A 26,755-nucleotide genomic window follows, 5' to 3' on the forward strand; every position below is an offset into this window, starting at 1 on the left:
TAGCTCTGAAAAGCTGAAAAAAATATACCCTTTGGGCAACCAAATTTTGACATAATTTGCCATAAGCCCTCACAGCTAACAGTGTCAAAGGCCTTGTTTAGATCTACAAATGTTGCGTACAGACCTCTGTTCTGCTCCTGGCATTTCTCCTGGAGTTCTTGGGCAGCAAACACCATATCCACTGTTCCTTGGCCCTTTTTGAAGCCACACTGGCTCTCAGGTATAGGACCATCTTCTAGGTGAAGGATCAGCCTATTAAGGAGGACTCTAGCAAGAATTTTGCCAGCAATGACTAAGAGAGAGATCCCCCTGTGATTGTCGCAAGACAATCTATTCCCTTTACCTTTATAGAGATGGACAATGGAGGCATCCTTGAACTCCTGGGGGATAACCTCCTCTTGCCATATAACCTGGAAAATTTCAGTCACCTTTTGTATGAGCAATGGTCCCCCTACCTCGTAAATATCAGCTGGAATACAATCAGCACCAGGTGCTTTACCACATGAAAGGAGCCTAATGGCTCTCAAAACCTCTTCTTCAGTTGGAAGTTCAGCTAAGGAGCGACTGATTTCAACCTGAGGTAAACGATCAATAAATAAATATTTACTAAACACCTACTATATGCTATGGCACTATGGTGGGGATACAAAAAGAAGCAAGAAAGAGTCCCTGCCCTCAAGGTGCATACAAACTAATCTGACTCCTCCCTATAAAGAAATTGGTCTTATAATATACCGAATAGATGGTCATTCACACTTTGCTTGATGACCTCTGAGGGGGAAACCTGCCACACTATTCTACTTTTGAGTAGCTCTTATTAGGAAATTTTTTTCCTCCAGGCTAGACAGCCCCCTTTCCTTCACCCTTCAATCTTCATATGACATGGATTCAAGAACCTTTACCATCCTGTCCTCTAGACATTTCCTAGTTAATCAATATTCTTTTTAAAATATGGTTCCCAATGTCCATCAATTTGGGAATGGCTGAATAAGTTTTGATATATGATTGCAATGGAATACTACTGTGCCATTAGAAATGATGAGCAGAATGATTTCAGAAACACCTGGAAAGACTTACATGAACTGATGCAAAGTGAAGTGAGCAGAACCAAGAGAACACTGTATACAGTAACAGCAATATTGTACAATGATCAACAGTGAATAACTTAGCTATTCTCAGTAATATGATTTGACAATCCCAAAGAATTCATGTTGAAAAACACTGTCCACCTTTAAAGAAAGAACTGATGGAATCTGAATGCAGATGGAAATATACTATTTTTCTTTTTTGTTGTTTGTTTTTTAAAATTCAGTCAGTGCTTTCTTTCACAACATGACTAACATGGACATGTTTTGCATGATTGCACATGTATAACCTATATCAAATTGCTTACTGACTTGGAGGGGGGCAATGTAAGGAAGGAAGGAGAGAATTTGAAACTCAAAATTTTTAAAAACCACTGTTAAAAATTGTTTTTACATGTATATGGGAAAAAATAAAATATTATTCAAAAGAAAAAAAATGTGGTACCCAGAATAAACACAGTATTCCTGATGTAGTCTAACCAGGGCAGATCATAGAAAGATATGATGTCCTGCATCACATATTGCTCTTAATACATCTCAAAAACATGTTAGCCTTTTGGGTAGTCACATAATAGTTGATCCATAGTGATCTTGGAATCCACTATAATCCCTGCATATTTTTTTTCAGATAAACTATCTAACCCTGTCTTCACCATCTTGTACTTGTTACATTCATTCCTATTGAATTTTATTTTATTAGATTCAGCCCACTGTTCCTTTGTCAAAATCTTTTTTTTCTTAGATCTTGATTCTATTATCCAATGTGTTATTTGCACATAAGATAAGAGTGATGCCTATACCTTTAACTGAGTCACTGATAGAAAGCTAAATAGCAAAGGACCAGTCAGGAGACCTCCTGCCAAGCTGACAACTACTAATTAATTTTGAATCTATCTAATTGCATTACCATTTACTCCACATCTTTCCATCTTCTCTACATCAATAGCATGAGGTACCTCATCAAATACTTCACTGAAGTCTAGCTATACAATGGCTATAGCATTCCTCTAATCCTGTAATTCTTAAATTTTTAAGGCTCAGGGTCCCTTTCCTTTCTTAAAAATTATTGAAGACCCTCAGTATTTATTATTATATTAGATTTTTACATCATCATCATGTTATTATATTTTTATATTGGATTACATATTTATATAATTATATATCATATATTGGAAATTACATGATAATTTTAAAAATATTTATTAGAACTTAAAAATGATAGATTTTAAAAATATTCATTTGAAAATAATCATATTAAACCCACTTATAAGTTAACACAAATAACATTGTATTAAAAAACTATTTCAAAACAAAAAAATTAGTGAGAAGAGTGGAGTTGTTTCATGTATTTTTGCAGATCTCTTTAATGCCTGGCTTAATAGAAGACAGCTAGATTCTCATACCTATTTTGACATTTAATCTGTTGTGAAATATTGTTTTGGTTTGAGTATATGAAGAAAGTCCAGCTTCACATAAATATGTAGTTGGAGAAAGAAGGAGCATTTTAATAGGCAACTAATATCTTAGTATTATTATTAAAATAATTTTGACCTCTAAAACCCCCTGAAAAGATCTATGGGACCCCTGGGGGCCCACAGATCACACTTTGAGAACTCCTACACTATTCTAAAATTTCCCCAAGAATTAAGGTCACATGCATTGCTGGTCTACAGCTTATAGAATCTCATACCTTCCCATTTTTGAAAATCAAGACTATTAATTATCAAGTATGGGGCAAACTAACTTTTTTTTCTTTTGGAGGTGGGGGAAGGCAAGGAAATTAGGGTTAAGAGACTTGCCCAAAGTCACACACCTGGTAAGTGTAAAGTGTCTGAGGTTGGATTTCAACTCAGCTCCTCCTGACTCAGTGCTCTATTCACTGAACCACCTAGATGCCCCTAAACTAACTTTTAATTCAACCTAAGATTTCATTAGCTTTTGGGGGGGGGTCCCACACATATAGGGGGACTTCCATACACATACACACTCCCATACCATACTGAGTTTGGAGGACATTAAAATTAAAAGAGGCAGGTAGGTGGCAGAGTGAACAGAGTTCTGAGCCTGGAGTCAGGAAGACCTAAGTTCAAATCCAGCCTCAGACACTTACTAGATCTGTGACCCTGGGTAAGTCACTTAACCCTGTTTGCCTCAGTTTCCTCATCTGTCAAATGTGCTGGAGAAGGAAAGGCAAACCAGCCCAGTATCTTTGCCAAGAAAACCCCAAAAGAGTCAGATGCAACTGAAAAACAACAAAATTAAAAGCAGTTTCCAACAAACAGCTGTGTAGCCACACATCCACCATCTTAGTCACAGAGCTGATTTTTAAAAACCCAAGAGTTTTTACATGTATTTCTTTTAATCAATTACTCAATCTTATTAGTTTTAGCACAGTTATACGCCAGAAGTTAGAAAACTATGGACTAGGGGTCCCTACTTCTTGTGCAACTTGTGAGCTAAGAATGGTTTTTACATTTTTAAATATAGTAAAATTTTATTTTAAAATGTAAAAAAAAACATTCTCACTCATAGGGCTCTATAAAAATAGGCAATCAGCTGGACTTGGACCAGTGGGCTGTAGTTTGCCTTAAGTCCCTCTGTTATCCATTGTCCTAGATATCCATCTTAGCCTTATGTCATCTGCAAATCTGATAGCATGCCATCTTCATTGACCATTGATAAAAATGTTAACAAAAAATAAAAAAAAAACACAAGCCTGGCCAGCACAGGGACTATGCCCATTGCCTCTGGATATCAGTGACTGGCACAGAATCCAAAACAAAGTAGATTTATCTTTCTTCCTATAGGTAGGTATTTCTATTTTTTTTTAATTCAAAAGAAATGCAAGATATGCGTATTTAAAGAATCCACCCCAAATGTTCACATGGACTATTTGTGCCCAAGGTGTGGTAACATTTTGAGCTTGTATTGGTCTGATCAGCCACAGTCAGACACACTGACACTTGACTCTAGCATAGTGATGTCATTCTGGTCCTCTGAGAATGAAGAGCAACAATCATAGGTACAGAAGATGCACTCTATGAAATCTAACTCCTAATCATAACTTCAGGGATTATTAGCTTCACCTTGTGTGTGTGTGTGTGTGTGTGTGTGTGTGTGTGTATGTGTGTGGCTGTGGGTGTGTGGGTGGATAGAGTGTCTTCTCCCATTAGATTATGCAGGGACTTGCTTTTTTCTTATCTATAATTTGGATTATTGACCTTGAACAAGCCCCTTGGATTCATAAGATCTGGGTTTAGATTTCTACCCTGCAACCTCTTCGCTGCGTTACCTTGGGCAAGCTACCTTACCTCTCTGAGCCTGTTTCTTCATCTGTAAAATCAGTTGTTCACTCTTTTCAGTTATGCCTGATTCTTCCTGACCTTGTTTGGGGTTTTCTTGGCAGAGATGCTAGAGTGGTTTTGGTTTTCCATTTCCTTCTCTATCTCATTTTGTAGATCAAGAAACTGAGCAAACAGAGTTAAGTGACTTACCCAGGTCACACAGCTACTAAGTAATGAGGATGGATTTGACCTCAGGTCTTATGGACTCCAGGTCAAGTACTGTATCCACTGTACCACCGAGCTGGCCCCATTAAATAACAGGGTTGATCTAAATTATCTCTATAGTCGTTCCAACTCTAAATCACAGAATTTGAGAGTTGGAAGGAACCTTGGCAGTAGTCATCTAGTGTGATCCATACAAAAGAAATCCCCACTACAACACACCCAACAAGTCTCACAGCCTATGCTTGAAGTAACCTTCCCTGGCAGTGACCATTCTGCTTTTGGATAATTCTCCTTTTTAGGAAGTTTTCCTTGAGATCAAGTCCAAATCTGATTCTTTGGAACTTCTACCCAGCTCCTGATTCTTTCTTTCTTCTGGGACCAAACAAAACCAGTATTCAACATGACAAGCTTTCAAATGCTTAAAGACAGCCACCAGATTCCTTCCACCTTCACATCTCTTCTCCAACCTAAACACCCCCATTTCCTTTAATCCATCCTCATACAACCCAGGCTCAAGGTCCTTAAGTATGCTGGTAACTCTTCGGCTTAGCAATGTGCTTCTTAAACTTCAGTACCTGGAATTGGACGCAATGTTTTAGAGAGTACACTGTGACTATCAGCCATACCTGGAAGTTCTGCACCTCTTAGTGGTGTTCAAGACCACACTCGATGTTTAGAATGCTGCATCACCCTGAAGACTTCAGGTGAATAAACATGTATTAAGTGGTTACAATGTATCAGACACCCTGAAAATTACAAATTAGAAAAAGAAAAGTCCTGCATAATCTCCTGGGAGAAGACCCTCACTGAAGAGGGGAAGGGACACCAATTGAATCCGATAAACATTGATTCTGTCGGAGTCTGTCTGGTCAGGTGCCACCTTGGAGTCGCCGTTCCTGGAGTGTCTCTTTGCAGACGCTGGAGTGGTTTGGCCATTTCTGTTTCCAGCGTGTCCCCATTTTGCAGATGAGGAAAAGGATTCAAACAGGGTGAAGTGACTCGCCCAGGGTCACACAGCTAGTAAGTGACTTGATTTAAGGTTTAATGTCTAATTTAATTTAAGTTAATTTAATGTTAAGGTTTGAACTCAGGAAGCTGAGTCTTCCAGACCGCAAGCCTGGCACTCTCTCCACCACCTGGTCTGGGCAGCTAGGTGGCACAGTGGATGGAGCGCTAGGACGGGCGTTGGAAAGACTCGGCGCCCTGCCTTCAAATCTGGACTAGCTGTGTGACCCTGGGCAAGTCACCCCACCCTGTGTGCCTCAGTTTCCTCATCTGTCAAATGAGCTGGAGAAGGACATTTGCCAAGAAAACCCCAGAGGGGGTCCCCAAGAGTCAGCCAGGACCTACGACGACAAAGGCGGTGTCGTGAGTAGGGCTGGATCTGCAAGCTGCTTTAGACAGCTGTGGAACTGCCTCAGCCTCTTCATCTGTAACAGGGAAGGGTCTACACCGACGGCGCCCTGATGCGAGGGCAGAAGCATGCCGTCCAGGCCGGCCGAGGCTCTTCAGCCTCCCCGCAGCTTCACCGGCTGCGGCGCTTGGTCCTCTTCGGCCCCCGTAGCTGTCACCGCACGGAAGTCTGTCCCGGCGCGGCCGCCGTAGCGAGACGCACTTCCGGCGTCGGAGGAGACGGTCGGGGAGCAGGGAGCGCGATGGTGAGTGACTGGTCCGCCTTCGGTTGGCTGCCCCTGCCCGGATTCGCGGGGCTCCGGCGGCCGCGATCGGAGAGTGACCGAGGGGCTCGGCCCCCGAGGCCAGGGGTCTGGGAGCGGAGCGGGCAGCGGCGGCGGGAGCGCCGGGGGCCGGGCCTCCTGTTTTGTGGAGTCACGGGCCGGCCTCCCCTTCCCAGGCCGCTCCGCCCCGGCCGGCGCCGCGGCCGCAGGGCGGCCCTGGGAGCGCGAGACCCGGTCCTGCGCGGCCGCTCTCGTTCCCGCTCCTCTCCGGACTCGGTTTTCTATCTGAAATTCGGAGTCTAGTGGGTCCAAACCCTTCCCCAGCTTCCTCGGAAACTTCCTCCATTAACCCCGTCTGGGTCTCGTTCGCCGAGAGCCCCTCCCTGACCTTGGGGACAGGAATTGGGGGTCTTTGTTTCTGTTCTGAAACATTTTCTTTGTGTCCCCCACGCTTAGCACCGTCCCTTGCATGTAGTAGGTGCTTAATAAATGCTTACTGACCTGACGACGTCCCGGCCCGGACACGTCATTCCTCGGGGATCCCGAGCGAGTCTCACCTTTTGTGGTCGTGTTTCTTCATCCTGAAAACGCCATGGAGACGTAAAGCTCGGGGCCTGTAGTACAGTTTAAAAAAACAAACCTCGGCTCTAGAGGCGGCCTTGGGTTCAAGTCCTGCTCAGCGTCCTGGCGGCTCTGGGCACGTCGCGTCACTTCTCGGGCCTCAGTTTCCCCATCTGGAGAACGAGACTGTGGGACTGGAGGCCCTGTCGGCCCCTTCGAGTCGATGGTCCTCGGTTTCCCCTCCTGTGCCCCCTTCCAGCGCTGTCCCCATGCTTGAGTCTAGCCTGTGGCAGATGCTCTTCCCGCTTCTCTCGTTAGCATCTTGTGGCATTGTAAGCTCTCTAAACTGGAGAGAGCCTTAAGGGGCGTCTAGTCCTCATGACCCCTTCTACATTTTCTCGAAAAGAGGGCGTGGATCCTCTCTTTGAACTTCTCCGCCAAGACACCAGTTTTAGAAAGTCCTACACGTGTTACAGTATAAGTTCTGGAGTCACAAAGACATTTTAGCGATGACAGCATTTCATGTACTTAAAGACAACATGCCCCTCTTTGTAGGAGGGAAACAAGAACTAGATGAGAACGGATCTATTCCAAACAATACGAATAGTAAAGGTAAATATAGATGCTCAGTTGCCAGATAGCTATCACTGTCACCAGTTGATTTTCCGGTGACCTCTAATTACTTTTGTTGTCAGAAGAATGGGAATATATTTGTAGTAGCCATCTAGTCCAGCAAATAAATACCTGATAGGAATCCATACCAGGATGCGCTCAGCCTCTGCTTGATCTCCTGTAGGGATGGAGGGGCAGCTTATTCTACTTTTGGACAGCTTTAATTGTTGGAACTTTTTCCTGACCGTAAGCCCAAATTATAGCTTGTACCCATTGCTCTTGGTTCAGAGCAAATAGAAACCCTTCAGATGCCAAAACACAGCTCTCCTGTTTTTTCTCAGTCATTTCTCAGATTTAGAGCTGGAAGGGACCTTAGAGGCCCTCAAGTCCGACCCCTTCATTTTCCAGATGAGCAGACTGAGTGAGGCCCAGAAGTTAAGTGACACCCAGTCACTCCGGAGTCCCCTGGCTGCAAATCCAACATCCCTTCCACTGTCTGTACTGCCATTCTTCAAGCCCTGGAAAGAAAAGAATGCTAAGTCCCAAGCCTACTATTTATTACTTGTTTGATCTTGGGCAAGTCTCTTAAGTTCTCTGAACCTCAGCTTTCTTATCTGTAAAACTAGGAGATTGCATTAAATGATTTCTAAGATGCTTTCCAGCTCCCAGTGTATGATCTTAAGGCACGGTCTTAGAGCACTGCATCATAGCATGTGAATGTCCATCACCAGAGGAAGCGGGATTACCACTTGAGGCTTTTGTAAAAGGTATTCTTGCTCAGACACATCTTTTTAGTTTTATTATGACTCTAGAAAAACTGACATTTATTCAGAGGAAGGCTGCCATGTTGGCACTTAGAGGGCCTGTTGCTTAGCCTCTGTGTAAGAAGTGCAGGTAATTTCAGGGAACCTAAGAAGCCTTCACTAATGATTTAAATAATAATTAAGGCACCTCACAAACATTTCATATGATTTTTATCAGCCACCAAACTGTGAGATGTGTATTGTTCACTGGTGTGGTGATAAGACTTTAATTTGCCTGAGATCATACAGTTAATAAGTTATAGGATCATAGATTTTTGAATTGTTAAGGGACCTTGGAGATTGCCCCCTTGTTTTATAGATGAAGAAACTGAGACCCAAAGAGACTAAGTGGCCTGCCTACCATCACCCAGCCAGTAAACAGCAGAGCCAGGATTCTAATCTACATCCTCTAACTCCAAATCGAGCACTCTTTCTGCTTTAATATGTTGACTCTCATTGGTAGAGATGAATATAGGCATCAGTGCAGTACATTTGTCCAGTACAGTTTTGTCAGTATGAATTCCTTCTTTTCTTTGTTAAGCATTATTTTCTCTAACTGGTTACACCTGGGATTGAATAAAAAATTAAGTTCTTAAGAGGTTGCAGAGGGAACTGGAAGAAAGGTAAGGCATCCTCTTTAATTAATACTTCCTTAGTAAATAAATAAACTCAACCTCTTGTTTTAAAATTCCTATTTCATAGGAATTAGTTGGTGTCTTCCCTCTGTTAATTTTCTCTTATAGAATGTTAAGTTGTATCATTTATTCCAGAAATGAGTTATTTTGGACCTTGTTCTCTCTTGGCTGCCATAAATTTTTCATTAATCTGCTGTGTCTTGGTATGTTCCTTCATGTGTTTAATTCTAGAGCAATTCTCTGTTTTTGCTTTTTTTTTCCAGGGTCAAAGTCAGAGTGGTGGGCATGGACCTGGGGGTGGCAAGAAGGATGACAAGGTAAGTACCAGAACAGACGTAATGTAAATATAGTTATCCTGTCCACATTGTGAGGGTTAGGGGCATAGTACCCCTGCAGTCTGGAAAATCTGCATAAAATTTTTTGGTCGTCCCTTTTCACCAGAGAAGAAGTCTGAATTGTGGGATTAAAAGATAAAATATGTTGATAGTACACAATACAATACAATACATATATTTTGTGCATTTCTGCATTTTTAAGCTTTTTTTGTGTCATCTGCAGCTTCCTCAAAATTCCCCCAAGAATTCCCATATAATTTCTTATGCATACCTGTAAAATATCAAAGCTGCATTGGGAAAGTTGTCATGTGGGTGGGATAACTCTAAATTGTTACAGTTGTACAATAGACTTGTATTGCAGTTTGGGGGTAAATTTTAAAATGTGCAAACATTCCTCACCCCCAGAGCCATAGGCTAAACTATTTTTAACCAACCTGACTTTTAGAAGCATTTTAGAAATTGATATTGACTGATTCTTTTAGTTTTACTTAAATGTTTTTCTTTGTTAGAAATAAGGTTTATTAGCCAGTGGGAGTGAGGAAGAGAAAGAGAAGATGAAAAGGAGAAATGACTTATATAAAAGTAACAGTGAAACTTAAATAAGTAAATGACTAGCGATTCTTAACCTGTGACTCATGAATTTGGATTAGAAAAAATATATCTATATTTTCACTAACTTCTAACTGAAATGTAGCATTTACTTCAGTTATAAATCTAGGCAAACCACAGTAGAAATTCCTGTGATTTTATCACTGATGAAACCACTAGTATCTCAAAATACTTACACTCATCAGTACTTCAAAATCAGTGTAGCTTCTAGATCACAAGAGATCGCAGTTTTTCCTTTTTAGAGACTATATTTCAGTGTATTTGATTTCCTTTGTAATTACATATTTTATGCATTTTAATACATTATTTGGAGAAGAGATCCATAGGTTTCACCAGAGTGCCAGGAAGGTTGATGAGACACAAGAATGATGAAAATATAGGACCCTATTGAAATTTTAGGCTGGTTTACCTATAGTATGATTGGTTTACATTCCTCATGTTCCTGAGCTATGAAAACTTGTTCCAAATACCCACATCTAAACTATTAACATGAAATGAGAGTATAACTCTGGGTTTTTATTTTTCTGTGCCTGATTTAGATTTTCTTTCTCCCCCTCCAACTGTTTATATACACTTTAAAATAAAATTACCCTGATGTGTTTGTTAACTTAGCCACAAAGGAACTACTTTTTACTTTACTGCTTTACAAGATGAAAGGAAATATAGTAGATGGAGAAAGATCATTGTAGTATGAAAATAAGTTCTTGTTTTATTTTATTTCTGTGTTTTCTAATTTCTTTTTTTATATGTTACTTATAAACCAAAGGACAAGAAAAAGAAATATGAGCCTCCAGTTCCAACAAGGGTAGGAAAAAAGAAGAAGAAAACTAAAGGACCAGATGCTGCCAGCAAATTGCCACTTGGTAATCACATGATTAATAGAATATTCTTGAAGTCAGCTCTCAAATTTTGGGGGGGAGAAATCATCCTTAACAAAACACGGAAAGGCAGACGTTTAAGAGACTGAGCAGTAGTAGGATCATAGTGCGTAGAATAAAAAGGAGAATAAGATTGGTAGGTTTTCATCAGTCTGATCAATAAGAGCTGACAGTAGCTTAGATAGGAGGGAAGAAGAGATAGGTAACAAATATGAGACTCTAAGAAATGTCCATAATCTCACTTGGCAAGAGGCCTTTTGATGCTTGAAAAACAATTAATCTTCACATATATTTTCTAAAGGAAGGTCCGTGTGGTTCTAGTGTAAATATTATGGGATCGAATTGGTTCTAATACTTCATTTTCTTTTGGAGTCACCAAGCCATAAAAGTACATGAGTAGAAGCACTCTGGTGTAGGAATGTGTAACCCTGGTTTCATGCAGAATTACAGAGTCTGCAGTAAAATTCCCCATGCTACTCCTAGGCAGTGATGAAGCCATTTGGTAACATTAGACTGGTACTCTTTAATAGTTATGTAGGCCAGACCCCCATAGCTACTCTGCCTGCAGATTGGTATTAGTTTTATTTCTACTCTGGCCTTTGTGAATCCCCTAAGGTGGGGGCCCCACCCTGTAGGGCATTTCTTCATTTATCTACCTAAGATGACTCTTTCTTTAGGATATGGATGAATACATCTTCAAATGGCCAAATTAAAACTAATTGCCTTATAATTAGGCAGATGGGGAATGTTCAGGAAGAAAAATTGTTTAGCACTTTGTTGTTTATCTTGAGATTTTCACTTTTTTTTAAAGAGTTGCTACACTTGCTAACTTGTAGTATAGTTTGAAATTTGAGCATATAGGTATATTAGTTAACTTCATTTAAAAAAAAAAATTGGTTTTGGCCGTATAAAAAGAATCATTCAAGTGTGCAATTAAGACTGTTTTTCTGAGAAGGAATGTTGTATATGAGGAAGAGCAAGAAGGCCAGTTTGGCTGGTGAATAAATATGTAAAGGAGAATAATCTGTAATAGGCAAGGAAAGGTAGGTTGGAGCTAGAGTGTAGATATGTGCTACAAATGCCAAACAGAAGAGTTTGTATTTTATTGGACAGATGATAGAGTTACTAGAGCTATTCCAGGAGGGAAGTGACATGGTCATACCTGAGCTTTAGAATATCATTTTGTTAGCTACATGAAGAATGGATTGGAGAGGGGAGACATTTGTAGCAATAAAGTCATTTAAGAAGCTGTTGCTGCAGTCCAACTAAGAATAGATAATCTGAAGGAGAAATATTGTACAAGTAGAACTGACAGTGGATTTAAGATTGGGTCAGATGGAGGGAATGAAATTGAGGGTGACACCTAAGTTAACCCATATGACTGGAAAAGAGTTGGTACTTTGACAGAAATAGAGAAGCAGTGGAAATATTAGGTGGTGGTTGTGTTCGTCCTTCGTTGCCGAAGAAGACCATGCCATCAGAGAAATGATGACATGACTTACACTTGACTTTGTTTTGAGTGAGGGAGGGCTGCGCAGGTCACCAGCCCCACTTCTCCTCCAGAGCCATCTGAATCCAATGATCAGATATTCATCAGGATGATTTAATGGTTGTGAGTTGTATTGTGAGAAGTTGTGTAGTATAGTAGATAGAACACTGGATCTAGTGTCAGGAAGATCTAAGTTCAAATCTTCTCTCAGATATATAGTAGCTATGTGACCCAAAAATAGTCACAAATCTCCTGGGTCTCAGTGTCCTTATCTGAAAAATAAGAGGGTTGTCTTCAGTGACCACTTGATGGCCCCTTCCAGCTTTAAGTCTATGACCCTTTGGCTATAAGTCTAGTGCCTTCCCTTACACAAGGTCCCACGTATTCAGGCCTTGTATAAAATTACACTCTACATGTCACATCTTGGGATTGCTCTCCCTGCTTCACATACGCTGGCTTCTGCCTGATTTAAAATTTTCTCCCTCTCTTTTAATCTAATTACTGTTATTAAACTGATAAACATTTCAGGATTTAGAGAGGGTTTTTTTTTTTGATAGATTTTCTTTTTCAATTGAGTGTACTGAATTACTTGTTATTAAAGTATTACTTATTTAGCATTTTACAGTACCAGTATGATGACATTTCTGTTTTTAATTACAGTAACACCTCACACTCAGTGCAGGCTAAAATTATTGAAATTGGAAAGAATTAAAGATTATCTTCTCATGGAAGAAGAATTCATCAGAAATCAAGAACAAATGAAACCACTGGAAGAAAAGCAAGAGGTAAATTGCTTCAGTTTTCGTTTTTTGAAAACAGTCTGGGTAGAATTTTTATTAATCAGTTCTTGGGGCCATAGCTTAACATAAATAAAATCAGTAAAAGTAAATTTATAAGTACTTGATAAATTTTACTTTGATGATTAAAATGTTTCATACTTTAATTTTTATTAATAAAATAGTACTTTACAAATTTTACTTATTCTCTGGTGAAAATGTCTCAAGCATATTTTAAAGTAAGCATTACTAAAGTAAACAAATTTATATAAATAGATTAAATAAATCCCACAATATCAAGTGCTGTTTCTTTGGGTTCATTGTTTTTCATTTCTGATTTATTCCTCTTCCAATAGGAAGAACGATCAAAGGTAGATGATCTAAGAGGGACCCCAATGTCTGTAGGGACATTGGAGGAGATCATTGATGATAATCATGCCATTGTGTCTACCTCGGTGGGATCAGAGCACTATGTCAGCATTCTATCATTTGTAGACAAGGATCTGCTAGAACCAGGGTGTTCTGTCCTCCTCAACCATAAGGTAAGTCGAAAATTCTCTAAAGGATGAAGGAGTGCTAGCAGTTTTTTACTTTGCCTTGGCACTGGCCAGTTTGACTTCTGGGAGTAGATCGCTAATGTCTGGTTTATTTTTATTAGTACATTTAAAAAAAAAATCTTCGTAGTTTTCCGCAGTATTTCTTTACCACCACCAACACTCCTAGAAGCATCCCATAGGAAAAAATAGCATTTTTTAAAGACCAAAAAAAAGGAAAGAAAAAAATGAGAAGGAAAAGCAACACAACCAGTTAATACACTGAAAAAGTCCAAAAACCTGTGTGATGTATTGTGAACCACCCACCTCCATGAAGCCATGAAGGGTTTTGCTGGTCATATTTCATCTTCATAATTTTGCTGTGATCACTTTTGATTTTTTGTGTGTGGTTGTCTTTTCCATTTATATTGTTGTAGTCATTATGTGTTTGTTTTCTTGGCTCTGCTTACTTCTTGCTGCATCAGTGCATGTAGATCTTTCCATGCTTTTTTGCATTCATCATGCTCATCATTTCTTAACAGCGCAGTAATACTCCATTACATTCATGTGTCTAGCTATTTATCTGTTTAGCTATTCTCCAGTCCATGAGCATCTATTTTGTTTCTAATTCTTTGCTGTCATAAAAAGTACTGCTATAAATATTGTATATGGGGACTTTATTATTAATTACTTCCTTGGGACAAAGGTTATAGACACCTTAGTCACTGTAATTTTAAATTGTTTTCTAGAACAGTAGTATCAATTTTATAGCTCCACCTATCAGGCAATAACTATTTAAATATTGCCAAATGATGAAGATAGAGAATAGATGGTGATGGAGATAGAGACAAAGGCAAAACACTCCCTGCCCTCAAGGAACTCAGAATCTAATGGGGGAAGCAACAAACAAATGTGTACAAGTACAAGCTGTGTACAGGATAAATAGGGAGTAATTAATAGAGTCCCCGAGGCACTTGAGAAAGGCTTCCTTCCTATATAGAAGATGGGATTTTAGTTGAGACATAAAACAAGCTAGAGACTTTGGGAGGGGAAGGTTGAGGAGGAAAAAGGAATTGAGCGATAGGGTAGGCAGTGAGGTTTGGATAATACCCTACAGGGCTTCCGAATCACTGGGTTGTGTAGGGTATAACAGTGTGTGAGTATGTTCATTTTTGAACATTTGTTCAAAATTTGTTCAAAAAGTTGCTCATTTGATTCAGTAATCAAAGGCACCATTCCTTTTCCCAGAAGAGGCTGGGGATTGGACACAGTTTGGCTTAGTAGGAGATGGTAGTCATGCCTACACAGTAGGAAGTGGAATCCCTGCTCCCTAGTAACAATGCATTAGTGTTCCTTTCATCCCATATCTCCTCCAACATTGTCTGTGACCATTTTTTGTCATCTTTGTCAATTTGCAGGGTATGAGATAAAACCTCAATTATTTTGATTTGCATTTTGTTTATTAGTGCTTTTGAGCATTCTTCCATTTGGTTGTGAATACTTTGCAATTATTCTTTTGAAAATTGTTTGTTCATTTCCTTTGACTATTTGTCTATTGTGGAGTGACTATTTTATAGATAGATAGATAGATAGATAGATAGATGTAGATATATGTAGATATTACTTGTTTATATATCCAGTGTGCCATTTATTAACTATGTGATATATGCATTTGATTTTCCGTATATTTAAAATTGTACTGTCTTTGTGCTAGGTTTGTGAGGAAGACATTTCATAAATAGTGATACTAACCACCAGTCCCTGTAATAATACTGCCATTATTTACTAGGTTCATGCTGTGATAGGAGTTCTGATGGATGACACAGATCCCCTCGTTACAGTGATGAAAGTAGAGAAGGCCCCACAGGAGACATATGCTGATATTGGTGGATTGGATAACCAGATTCAAGAAATTAAGGTGGGAATGATTTTATCAGAACTCTAGTTTCTTCTTATTCTATTATGTAATTTGCCTAATGTACTGATGTTCAGGATTTTTTTCTTTAGTAACTAGATTAGTGACTGCCTTAGGCTTTACCAGTTTGGGGTTTAACTTATTGTTTTGGTTTTTAACAAGTTTAGTTAATTACTGTTATTGGCATCGTAGACAAAATAAATTGGAACAGTATTACAGCTACCACAACTTCATATTTTTTTTAAATAAGCATAATCCTATGACTCAAACTTGAAATATATATTTTTTTTAGTTTTTCAGTGGAATCCTTAGCTATTCAATGGATTATATTTCTATCTTGTAGTCTGGGAAAACTGTGTACTATAGTGTTGAAAATGGGCTGAATTAGACCTGGCCCTAGTAATTGGAGGACAGGTCCCCTGTATCATCACTGGAGGGCATCAGAGCTCTCTGCATCTATCCATCCAGGTTACTGTATAAGTGAGTCATTCAGAAATAGCTCTATGGGCCCTGGTGGTTCAGACATTTATTTAGTGCTGTAGGTTGCAAAACACTTTTTACATACTTTGTCTCACTTGATCTCACAGCAACCTGGTGAGGATCAAATGGTGGGTGTGTGTGATATGAATTTTACATGTATGTGTATGCATATACATGTGACACATATATAAATGGTTTTGTAACAAAGTGCAGTGTAAGTATTAACTATGATGATTATTATTAATAATAATGCCCCTAAACAAAGAATTTGTTTTAAATGACTTCCATGTTCATCAGTTAGCAAGCATTTATTATATGCCAAGCACTAGTCCAGGTGCTGAGGATGAAACAGTCCCTACTTGCAGACACCCTACATTCAGAAAGGGGGGACAGTACAGACACATTAAGGCTGAAAACAGCACTGAGACTTTTGGGATACCATATATGTAAGTATTAACAGAATAAACACAAAGTAGCTAAATACTGGGTAGTTTGACAGGGAGGGCACTGTCGTTTAAGAGGATCAGGAAAGGTTTTATATAAAGGATGGAGCTTGAGCTGCATATTGAAAGAAGAGAGATAATATGAGTCAGAGGTGAAACCAGGCATGAGGTCAGACAGGGGAGAAGAACTAGAACAGAGGCTAGCCTATCTGTGTCTCAGAGTGCAGAAGGGCAGACAATACACAGTGAGCCTGGAAAGATATGTTGGCAGAGATTTGAAAGACTTTAAAAGCTAACCAGAGGAGTTTGTATTTCAGTCTAGAGACAATAGGAAATCACTGAAGATAATCACTTTGACTGCAGTGTGGAAGATGAGGGGATAAAGTGAGAAGAGATCTGAGGCAAGAAGAGAAGTAAGACCATGCCATGAGCCCGGGTGAGAGGAGATGGGGGCCTGAACGAAGCGGGTAGCTTTGTGAATAGAGGAGGGATCAGATATAAGAGATATGGAGAAGAAACAGCTCACTGTGGCAACTAATTATATAAGTGGGATGAAGGGAAGTGAGGATCAAGGATGATCCCAAGATTCCAAACTTGGGAGATGCTTCGATTGTGTTACCTTTGACAGAAATATGTGTATATTTGGCAATTTGGAGGAATAGGTTTGTGGGGAAAGATAATGAATTCTGTTTTGTATGTGCTGATTTGAGGTGTCTATAGGGCATCTCATTTGAAATGTCCTATAAGCAGCTGGGGGTGTGGTCTTGAAGCTTACAAGAGAGACCAAGTGTAGTCAGATGTATAAATGGGGGCATCATTAGTATAGAGATGGTCATTAAACCCATAAGGTGTTAAGTTCACCTAGAGAATGTAGAAAGGAAAGAGTAGGGGACCTAGGACAGAGCCCTGGGAAACACAGTTATGTGTGATCTGGATGAAGAAAGAGTGAAGATGATAAAGAACAGTGAGACAGGAGCAAAGAGTTGTTTAATGAACCAGAGAGGAGAGGAGATCCAGAATGATATGTGGTGGTCCACAGTGGTAGAAGCAACATTTAGACAGAAGGATGAGGAATGGAATAGATTTGTGGATTAATGTCATTGTCTTGTAACAAGATCAGAGGCCAGATTGCAAGGGGTTGAGGAATTAGTGTAAGGAAAAGTGAAGGCAGTGAGCATATAGATGGGTTTTTGCAGTAGTTTGGCTGAGAAAGGGAAGAGGTATATAGTATGATAGCTTGGGGTGGTCTAGTAAAGGCATTTTAAGGTTGAGGGAAGCTTAGGCATGTTTGAAAGCATTAGGGAAAGAACCAGTAAATAAAGGGTTATTGAAGAAGAGAAAGAAGGGACAGATGATTGAGGCTGCAGTCTACAGGAGAAGACTAAGAAGATGGGATCAGTGGCACGTATGTAGGTTTTGGTCTTGTCAAGTGTAAAGGGTTACTTCATTATCAGAGATTAAGAAGGAAGAAGGAGGGCCTCACCTGTACAGATCACAACCACTTTATGATTAATAGATGATTTTCATCAGTTGCTGTGGAAAAAAAAATTAATCATCTGATGGCCACACTCAGTAATAAGACTGTAGTTAACTAAGCTAGTGCTGGGATACTCTATACATCTTATAGAATTCAGAAATCAAAGACCATCTTTACCCTGAGATGAGGAGAATATGAGTGGATGAGACAGAGTTAACAGCTAGAAACTTAGTTAATTGGGTTCCCATTTGTAGTTCATTTATGGAAAATGGTTGTTTGTAAGGAGACCCTTTCTGAGCAGTAGAGATTGAAGCCCATCTTGCTTAGAAAAGTAAAGATGATGTAAGTGGAAACTACCTAAGCAATGTAATAATAATAAAGTAGAGAATTCAGTTTAAACTGACATGATTATACACACAAATACATACAGACACACTTATAGATACAGAGGTATAGGAAACCGTATGTATGAGCCAAATAAGGTGAACTTAAACAAGGTTTACCCCTGGCTTATATCCTGATCAAAATGAAAACCATGGTTTTACTGGACAATTGTTTTCTCTAGGAATCTGTGGAGCTTCCCCTCACTCATCCTGAATATTATGAGGAGATGGGTATTAAGCCACCTAAAGGAGTCATTCTCTACGGCCCTCCTGGCACAGGTACTTTATGTGTTTGATATTTTCAGTTGCACTAAGTATGTCTGTCTTGGGGAAGAAGAGACATAGTTCCTTCTTTAGATACTGGAAAAGGTTGTCTTGTGGAAGGAATAAACCTATCCTGCACAGCTCCAGAGAACAGAACTCGGACCAGGGGTTTAAATTACAAGAAGGCAGACTTCCTTGAAGCAAGAAATTTCTCACAGTTAGAAGCTGGCCAGATGGATAGTTTGCAAGGAACTGAGCTGACCTCCCACCTGTCAATGGAAGGTGCTGGAGATCCCTCTCAGTTGCCTTCCAGCACTACAGTTCTGTCTCCTCTTTCAGCTCATTTTGTGGTCTTTATGAGCAGGCCCAATTTTGTCCCATCTCTAAGCCATTGCACTTGTCTCCTGCCTAATTTCTGAGAAAATCCTGCCACTCCTCACTATCAGAACACATTCCCTCCTGCAAGCCTTCCGCCTTCTCCTAAATACTCTCTAGGACCTAAGTGGTACCATGGATAGAATATAGACTGGGAGACAGCAGCCCTTAGGCTGAGTCCTGCTTCAGACACCTCCTAGCTGTGTAACCCTGGTGAAGTTACCTCACTTCTGGCAGCCTCCATTTCCTCATTTATAAAATGGGAATCATAGTAACATCCACCTCCAAAGGTGGTTGGGAAGAGCAAATGCACCAACACAAAGTACTTTGCAAGTCTTAAATTTTATGTAAATGCTAATGCTGGCATTATTATTATTACTGCTACTAAATAGCTTTGACCTTGGATAAATCAAGTCTCCCTGCACTTCTGTTTCCACATATATAGAATGAGAACTTGAACTGATCTCATTCTTTGGTTGTCATTTACTTCTTTTCCTCTTTTCTGTTTCCTACCTACATGAGAACAGTCTTTGTAAGGAAGAAAAATAGTTTGAGTATTTCCCTGAGAACAACAGCAAGGCAGCTTTCTTTTAGCACTTTGAAATTAATGTTGGATGTGGGGCAGGAGTGAGGAACCTGTGGCCTTTGGCCTTCTAGGTCCTTGGGTACAACCTTTTGATCAAGTTCAAGTTTTACAAAACAAATCCTTTTATTAAGAGGATTTGTTCTGTGAAGTTTGAATTTAGTCAAAGAGCCAAACTTGGGAACCTAGAGGGCCACATGTGGCCTCAAGACCACAGGTTCCGCACCCCTAGTATGGAGTATTTAACCCTTAAAACACAAGTGACTTTCCAAAGAACTGGCCAGGTTGTGAGGTCTCAGAACTTTTCAGTCCTAGAAGAACAGTAGATTAGACATTAGAAATGTATTTCCTGAAACTAGAAAAGAGAGCCAAAGTTGAGTCAGGCAATGATTAATAATTTGCTTAATAGAAGACTTGGCAAATCCCAGATACCAAAGTGCCTAGCAATTTCTCGAACCTCTACCTAGTACTTGCAACATAGTCCTAACTTGAAACTATAAATATGTACTTCATTCCTATCAAAAATGTTTGTGACCCCTAGGACATTATCACAGTCACCTGGAAAGAAAATATCCATGGTACTGAATAATACTGCTCAGTTCAGACAATAATGGAGATGCCTATATGGGGACTTCTGGCTTTTTCCCTGCTTCTGCTCTTCTGCCCACTCTGCACAGAGCTCAGGAAATAGCTTTACTGCATGTAAGGCTTACCATCATTACTTCTTTAATCCTTTTTAGAAGATGCTTTGGAACTCCTTGTAGATCTACTTAATGATCCTAATTTGAGTACTGAACTCAGTTTGGGAACTGGTGCTCTAGGGCAGTGTGTTGCCTTTTTTTTCTTTTTCAAAAGCCAAGATAAACTCATCACCAATTAATACTTTAGTCACGGCAGCTTTTAGAAGTCCATCTCACAAGTGATAGACTTGTGATCTGGGTAAGTGATTTGCTTCCCTCACAGACAAAATCACAAATCCTTGACATAGGCATAGAAATTAAATTGTTGACAACTACTAGACTGCCTCTTACAGCAAAAGAATTTGTTAAACTCTGACTTAACCTAATCCAGGGGTGAGGAACCTGCAGCCTTGAGGCCACTTGTGGCCTTCTGAGTCCTTGGGTGTGGCTTTTTCTTAAGGGGATTTGTTCTGTCAAGTTTGGATTCTGTCAAAGAACTTGAGGACCTAGGGGGCCACATGTGGCCTCAAGGCTACAGATTCCCCACCCCTGAAGACTTTGTCTCAGTTTACTTATTTTTAAAGTACAAATTAGAACTTACTGGCTTTTCATATTTTTATTAAGGAGCTATACTTTTATAGAAAAAGCTGCACTGTATACTGCAACTACTACTCCTTGTCTATACCTGGTAAGAGACCTGCCTGTTGGGCTTAGATTAACAGGAGCCACCATTCCCTTCGTGACAGCTGTCGGAATTCTAGGCACAAAGTACAGAGGAGGGAATAATTAATCTCTAGAGGGTTTGATTCTCAGAAGGGTTTTGGAATATGATTCTAGATAGCAGGTGAAAAGGGTCATCTCATTAATCTCATGTCTGTAAATTCCTCGAACACCCAAATATTAATTTCTCCCTGTAAATTCCTAAATCAGTTCTAATTTGTCTCATGCCAATTTGAGGCATGTCTTTAATTATCATCTTCACCTGTTTAAATCTTTTGAATGGATTTGGGTTTAGTTGGGGTTTTCCGCTCTTTTTGGCGGAGTTGGTGGGGTAGAATAATTAGGGGGAAAAGTAAGGCAGCGAAGCTGTACAGGAAGCACACAGGGAACAAATGCTTATAAGAGACTATAATGAAGATTTTTTCATAAAAGGCATAGAGTAACTCTTGTGTTTTTTTCAAATGCCATAGACAAAAGTATTTTCAGGTGCTACAATGACTAATAATGTTTGTGTCCTTCACATGTGTTTTGGTTTTGATAACCAAGTGACTAAAATTGTCGATTTAGCAAATTTCTTTGATTTTTTTTTTTTCTTTCTAACTGTTGTAAGGAAAATGGAACACTATGATGGTTTCCATTATTTTCTTTACTTCCTGACCTTGGGCTCACATTGTGGTGTTTTTTGATATCTGAAGCACAATAATTTTTTTTTGTCTCTCTCCTTAAGTAGATACCTCTGGATTTTTTTCCCCCACCTTTTGTGATAGTGAGTTTTCATAATATCCTTGTGGAGTGGGAAAGAGGAAGGCAGTAACTTTCTCCCCATTAATAAATGGTAGTAAGTGATTAACTAGAGGTCACAAGTATTTTACGGAATATTTATCGATTGAATCTTACATGTTAGAGACTGAGTCAGTTATTTTATTATAACTTCAGATCAAGATCCTAGTTAGAATCACCAGCAGTATGCAAGAGAATCTAAAACGATCTTTTAGAAATTCTCATATTAAGGATCTGAGTATTGCTTATCATTGTCTTTGGGACATATGGATTCAAAGATGAACACTTGGCATTCAAGGAGATGACATTACTGTTCTGATAGAGGAAGTCACAGTGATACAATTCAGTTACAGTTAAAAATTGTTAAGAATCTTTGAAAGGAAGCATCCACAAATAACTGGATATATAAACACAAGATAAACTGGGTTGGAACCTCAAAAACTGCACTAACTGTACGACCATGGGAAAGTCACTTGGAACCTCATTTTCTCATTTGTAAAATGGTAATAAGAATGTCCAAACTACCTGTACTTCACAAGATCGTGGTGAGGAAAACTGGTCAACTAGTATTTATTAATTGCCCGTTGTATCAGCCATTGTGCCGGAAATGTTTTAGAAGCCTTAAAATGCTAAATGTGAGGAGGTAGAGTTAATATGATTATGTGCTGTCTCCAAAAGGACTAGAATGTGACTGGAGAGAGTGCTGTAGCATGGCCCAAGGTAGCATATGATGTCAGGAGACTTGGACTTGTCTCTGGCTCTGCCACAGGCTTCCTCCTCTGTTGTACCTTATGAGCATTTTGTGTTTTTAGAACGCTTGATGGATTACAGAATGCTTTCCTCAACATAGCCCTGTCTGGTAAGTAGTGCAAGTGTCATTCCCATTTTATAAATGAGAGAACTGAGAGACTTCAAAAGTGGAGGGATTTATTTATTTATGGTGACACAAAGCCAGGATTTGAGCCTTGAAACCTACATTTCCTGACTCCAAACTAATGTTCTTTGCACAACATCTAGAAAATAATTTATTGTTTCACCACTGCTTCAGCAGTTCTAACTGAAGTGGGGGTGTTGTTTGCTTGTAATCTCAAATAGGTAAAACCTTGTTAGCCAAAGCTGTAGCAAACCAGACCTCTGCGACTTTCCTCAGAGTTGTTGGTTCTGAGCTTATACAGAAGTACTTAGGAGATGGACCCAAACTCGTTCGAGAATTGTTCCGAGTGGCTGAGGAGCATGCTCCATCGATTGTCTTCATCGATGAAATTGATGCCATTGGGACCAAAAGGTATTCCCTTTCTGTTGAATTTTGAGTATTTCAAAGATGACTCAGTGGAAGCTGTTTTGTAAAAATGAATATTTACCATCATTTTGGTTATAAATGTATTTCTGTTATAGCTATCCAGGAAAAGTGTAAGCCTGGCTAATAATTTGTGATAATTTTTTCTTGTGTATATCACGTGGTATTTCCTTTTTCCTTTCAGATGTACAGTATTTTGGCTCAGTGCCAATTTTATAATGTGATGTTAAAATGCATCACACATCTTTGAAGAGTAATGTTTCAGAAGAGATACTCTGTCTTTTCTGCCTTTTTACAAGCATTAATATCTGTGAAGTTAATATAGTAGAGGACTAAGCCTTAATTGGGTCTTCATTTCTTCCTTTCTCTTCTTTTTCCTTATCTTCCAAGGTATGATTCAAATTCAGGTGGAGAAAGAGAAATTCAGCGAACGATGTTGGAATTGTTGAACCAGTTGGATGGGTTTGACTCTAGAGGAGATGTAAAAGTGATTATGGCCACGAACCGAATAGAAACTTTGGATCCAGCACTAATCAGACCAGGTTAAACTTGTTTCTATTATGTTATATGGCATTTTTCAAAATTTTGCTTTTCAGGAAGCTTTAATAAGTATTGAGAAAATGTTCAAAAGCAATTTTAAGATACGCCAGTACTGTAACTAAAATTTTGTACAAAACAAATGCCTTCTCCTTGAACTAGACCCATGCCCGTAAAATTTTAGTACTTTAAATTTTAGTCTATAGCTCGATCCCTATCCTAGGATAAATGTTGCCATTAAATTGGTACATTTTCTAAAGTAATATTTTGTATAGTACTTCCATTTTATAAGTTCATTTTGGTTTCTAAGCAACTGTGATTAAAATGTTTATTTTATATCCTTTGTACATTTTTTAAGTTGAGCTGGTCTCCCTGAAATCAGGTGCCATTGAGAGATTATTAACTTAATGTATTTCCATTCAAGTGAGGGTTTTACTTTGAACTGGGTCAGAAGCTGTGACCATTTCCACAAGAAAATGTTTTGGGTTTGTTTTTTTTTCACTGTTAACCTTAGTACACCAGGGTTTTTTGTGTTTGCGTTTACTAGAAGTATTTTGGAAAATTAGCTCCTTGTTGACTCAGACAAAGATTGAATTAGGATCATAATCTGCCAGTAGCTTCTCTGAGTAATAATTTTCTTGATAGTGACTGTTAAGCAGAAGAGAAACTTCTCCATGGCTCCTGACTCTTAATGCTTTCCAGAAAAATCCCTTGTCGGCAGATGGAGCCAACAGGAAGTTGCCTTTACCTAGTAGTCACTGGTTTTATTGACAGGTTCCTCATTCTTTGCACTTCCAGGCCAGGCTACATTTACTGAAAGGCTAGAAGTGTGTAAATGATGTTGAAAACATTTTATACTCACAGGACGTATTGACCGAAAGATTGAGTTTCCTCTGCCCGATGAAAAGACAAAGAAGCGCATATTTCAGATTCATACGAGCAGAATGACTTTGGCAGATGATGTAACTTTAGATGATTTGATCATGGCTAAAGATGACTTGTCTGGAGCAGATATCAAGGTAAGACATTTGCTTGTGCTGCTGATGGAAAACAGCTATTTTAAAATCCCTAGTGAGTGCATATAACCTAGGTGCTAATTAGGTAATAACATAAATGGTATTTCTGTAGTTATTATTGATTTGCCACCACATTGAAATTACAATTTTTTTTTGTAGTGAAGACCTTTCAGTACCTAATATTATAAAAAATAATGATCATTGTCAGGCACAGTTAAAATTTTTTAAAAAACAGTCACTGATCCCCAGAGTGAGTTGTTTTCTTGTTCTGATCCTGGTAACTTTCTCAAGGATGCCCACAGTGGTCTAACTTTATACACCTTTTAAAAGTGAACAGTTTCTCCTCCCTTATCAAAGGGAAAGAATGGCCACTGCTCTTAAATTTGGCCAGTTTCAGACATGTAGGAATCCTGCTCTGATCTAAGAATTCAGGGTTTTATTTATTATATTTTGACCAGTCTTACTCAACCATGATTAGGGAAGACTCTGCCTCTTGGTTTTACATCACTGATACTCATAGTATAGGAGTTTTACTAGAAATTATCCACCTTTCATTCTTTCTAACATTTCATCAAACTTTAACCTGCAGACCCTGCAGGGTGGGTTGTGGACTTGAGATCTCTCTATTTAGGTAGCTAGACTTCAGTCTTAGACTCTGGAGATCTCTTGTAGAACCAGGTTATCATTGACTGTTACGTGAAATAATTTTAATTGCTGGGAGATATAACAGCTCTTTTCATTGTACAAAGCAACTATCCTGTGAAGTAAGTGTTATTCTTCCTCTGCACACAAGCTGAGAAGCTTGCCCACAGACTAATGGCTCCCAAGTCTGTTGGTGTTTTTGTTTGTGCAGTCATGGAAACATATTTCCATGTTAGTCATATTGTGAAAGAAGAAACAGAACGAAAGGAGAACAGTCACAAAAAGAAGTGAAAATAGCATACTTCGATCTGCATTCAGACTCTGTAGTTCCTTCTCTGGATGTGGACAGCATTTTCCATCGTGAGTCTTTTGGAATTGTCTTAGATCATTGTAGTGCTGAGAAGAGCTAAGTCCATGAAAATTGATCATTGAACAGTGTTACCAAGTCCATTGTTTAATCCACAGTAATGTACTCCCCCTCTGCCATGCTGTTTTCCATGAAACAGCTCTTCTTTCAAACTGCTGTGGCTTGATGTGACCAGCAGGCTTCTCCTCCAAGAAGGTCACTGTTTTTCAATCGACGATTCTCTAAATAGTCCTTTTGACTGCTGCCCATCCCCTCAAATAACCAAAATTTAGCTTTCAGCTGAAAAAGATCACTATGTTTCTCCTCCATAGTTTGGCTGTGACAAACCTTTTTTGAAAATATCTCTGCCCTTGATGTTGCTAGCGTAGAGTTACAGATCTTCAAGGCCCAAATTTTTACTTTTGAAAATTCTATTCCACTTTTGCAGGCAATTTGTACAGAAGCTGGTCTCATGGCCCTAAGAGAACGTAGAATGAAAGTAACAAATGAAGACTTCAAAAAATCTAAAGAAAATGTACTTTATAAGAAACAAGAAGGCACCCCAGAGGGACTGTATCTCTAAATGAACTGTGTTGCCTTCATGAAAGTTGTTGGGAGCTGTCCAAACCCCCTGAACTAATAACGCTGGGAGAACTGAAGGGGCATCCATGTGCCAGTGGGTCTTTATGAGCAAGGGTTTTTGGTTTTTTTTATAGTACTTGGATAGGATTTGTGAGGTACCCAAAGTCTTTTGTTCAGTGTGCTACACTATATTCCACAATAAAACGTGCTCTTTCAGAAGGCATTCATGTATCAGTTGTGTCATCTCCTCGTAGACAGTGCGTGTTGAGGATGGTACCAGTAACAGTCAGTGAGTGAACAACAGCAGTTCCTTGTGTTAAGCTGCTGGCCTGCAAGGATAGAGTGTATGCGAAGGATCTTGCCACCTCAACATCTCTTCTGAAAACTGGTACATTTGTAGATGGGTTTTTCTTTTTGGCAAGACAGTAATTAGAAGTTATTTTACTGCTTTATTCAGCAGTTTAATGCTCTTGGGGAGCAAGCCCTAGCACATTTTGGGTCACTATCCTGGACACACACAAACATACCCTCACACGCATAGAGGAGGTAGGGTTATTTACCTGAGCAAAGCCTTTCAAGGTCAGGGTGGGAAATCTCAGGCCAGTACCTTCTTCCTGCTACCACAGGCCTGGTCTCTTCCCACTCCCAACAACAACAAGGCAGTCACTGGGCTTTCCTTCAGCAGTATTCTCTTTCCATTCTAATGATGGAGGCACCTGAGGTGTCAAGAGATT

The 26,755-nt window shown here is 39.3% G+C and overlaps 1 protein-coding gene across 1 annotated transcript; it reads left to right on the top strand.

The window, feature by feature from the left end:
• The first annotated feature begins 5,457 nt into the window (after positions 1 to 5,457).
• PSMC1 (proteasome 26S subunit, ATPase 1) lies at positions 5,458 to 26,244 on the top strand. Its single transcript, XM_072622951.1, has 11 exons — positions 5,458 to 6,252; positions 9,145 to 9,198; positions 10,592 to 10,688; positions 12,853 to 12,977; positions 13,325 to 13,510; positions 15,291 to 15,419; positions 18,382 to 18,478; positions 22,697 to 22,886; positions 23,289 to 23,440; positions 24,300 to 24,454; positions 25,888 to 26,244. The coding sequence occupies exons 1-11, from the start codon at positions 6,061 to 6,063 to the stop codon at positions 26,020 to 26,022; spliced, it is 1,512 nt and encodes a 503-aa protein (XP_072479052.1). The 5' UTR covers positions 5,458 to 6,060; the 3' UTR covers positions 26,023 to 26,244.
• Positions 26,245 to 26,755: the final 511 nt, after the last annotated feature.

The sequence above is a fragment of the Notamacropus eugenii genome, chromosome 7 (assembly GCF_028372415.1).
Source record: "Notamacropus eugenii isolate mMacEug1 chromosome 7, mMacEug1.pri_v2, whole genome shotgun sequence".
Taxonomy (NCBI): domain Eukaryota; kingdom Metazoa; phylum Chordata; class Mammalia; order Diprotodontia; family Macropodidae; genus Notamacropus; species Notamacropus eugenii.

Bases quoted from the DNA above. Each gene is read 5' to 3' on its own strand.
- PSMC1 (XM_072622951.1), top strand. From the start codon at position 6,061: ATGCGAGGGCAGAAGCATGCCGTCCAGGCCGGCCGAGGCTCTTCAGCC. The intron at 15,420-18,381 runs GTGGGAATGATT...TGTTTTCTCTAG, and splicing joins ACCAGATTCAAGAAATTAAG to GAATCTGTGGAGCTTCCCCT. The intron at 23,441-24,299 runs GTTAAACTTGTT...TTATACTCACAG, and splicing joins TCCAGCACTAATCAGACCAG to GACGTATTGACCGAAAGATT.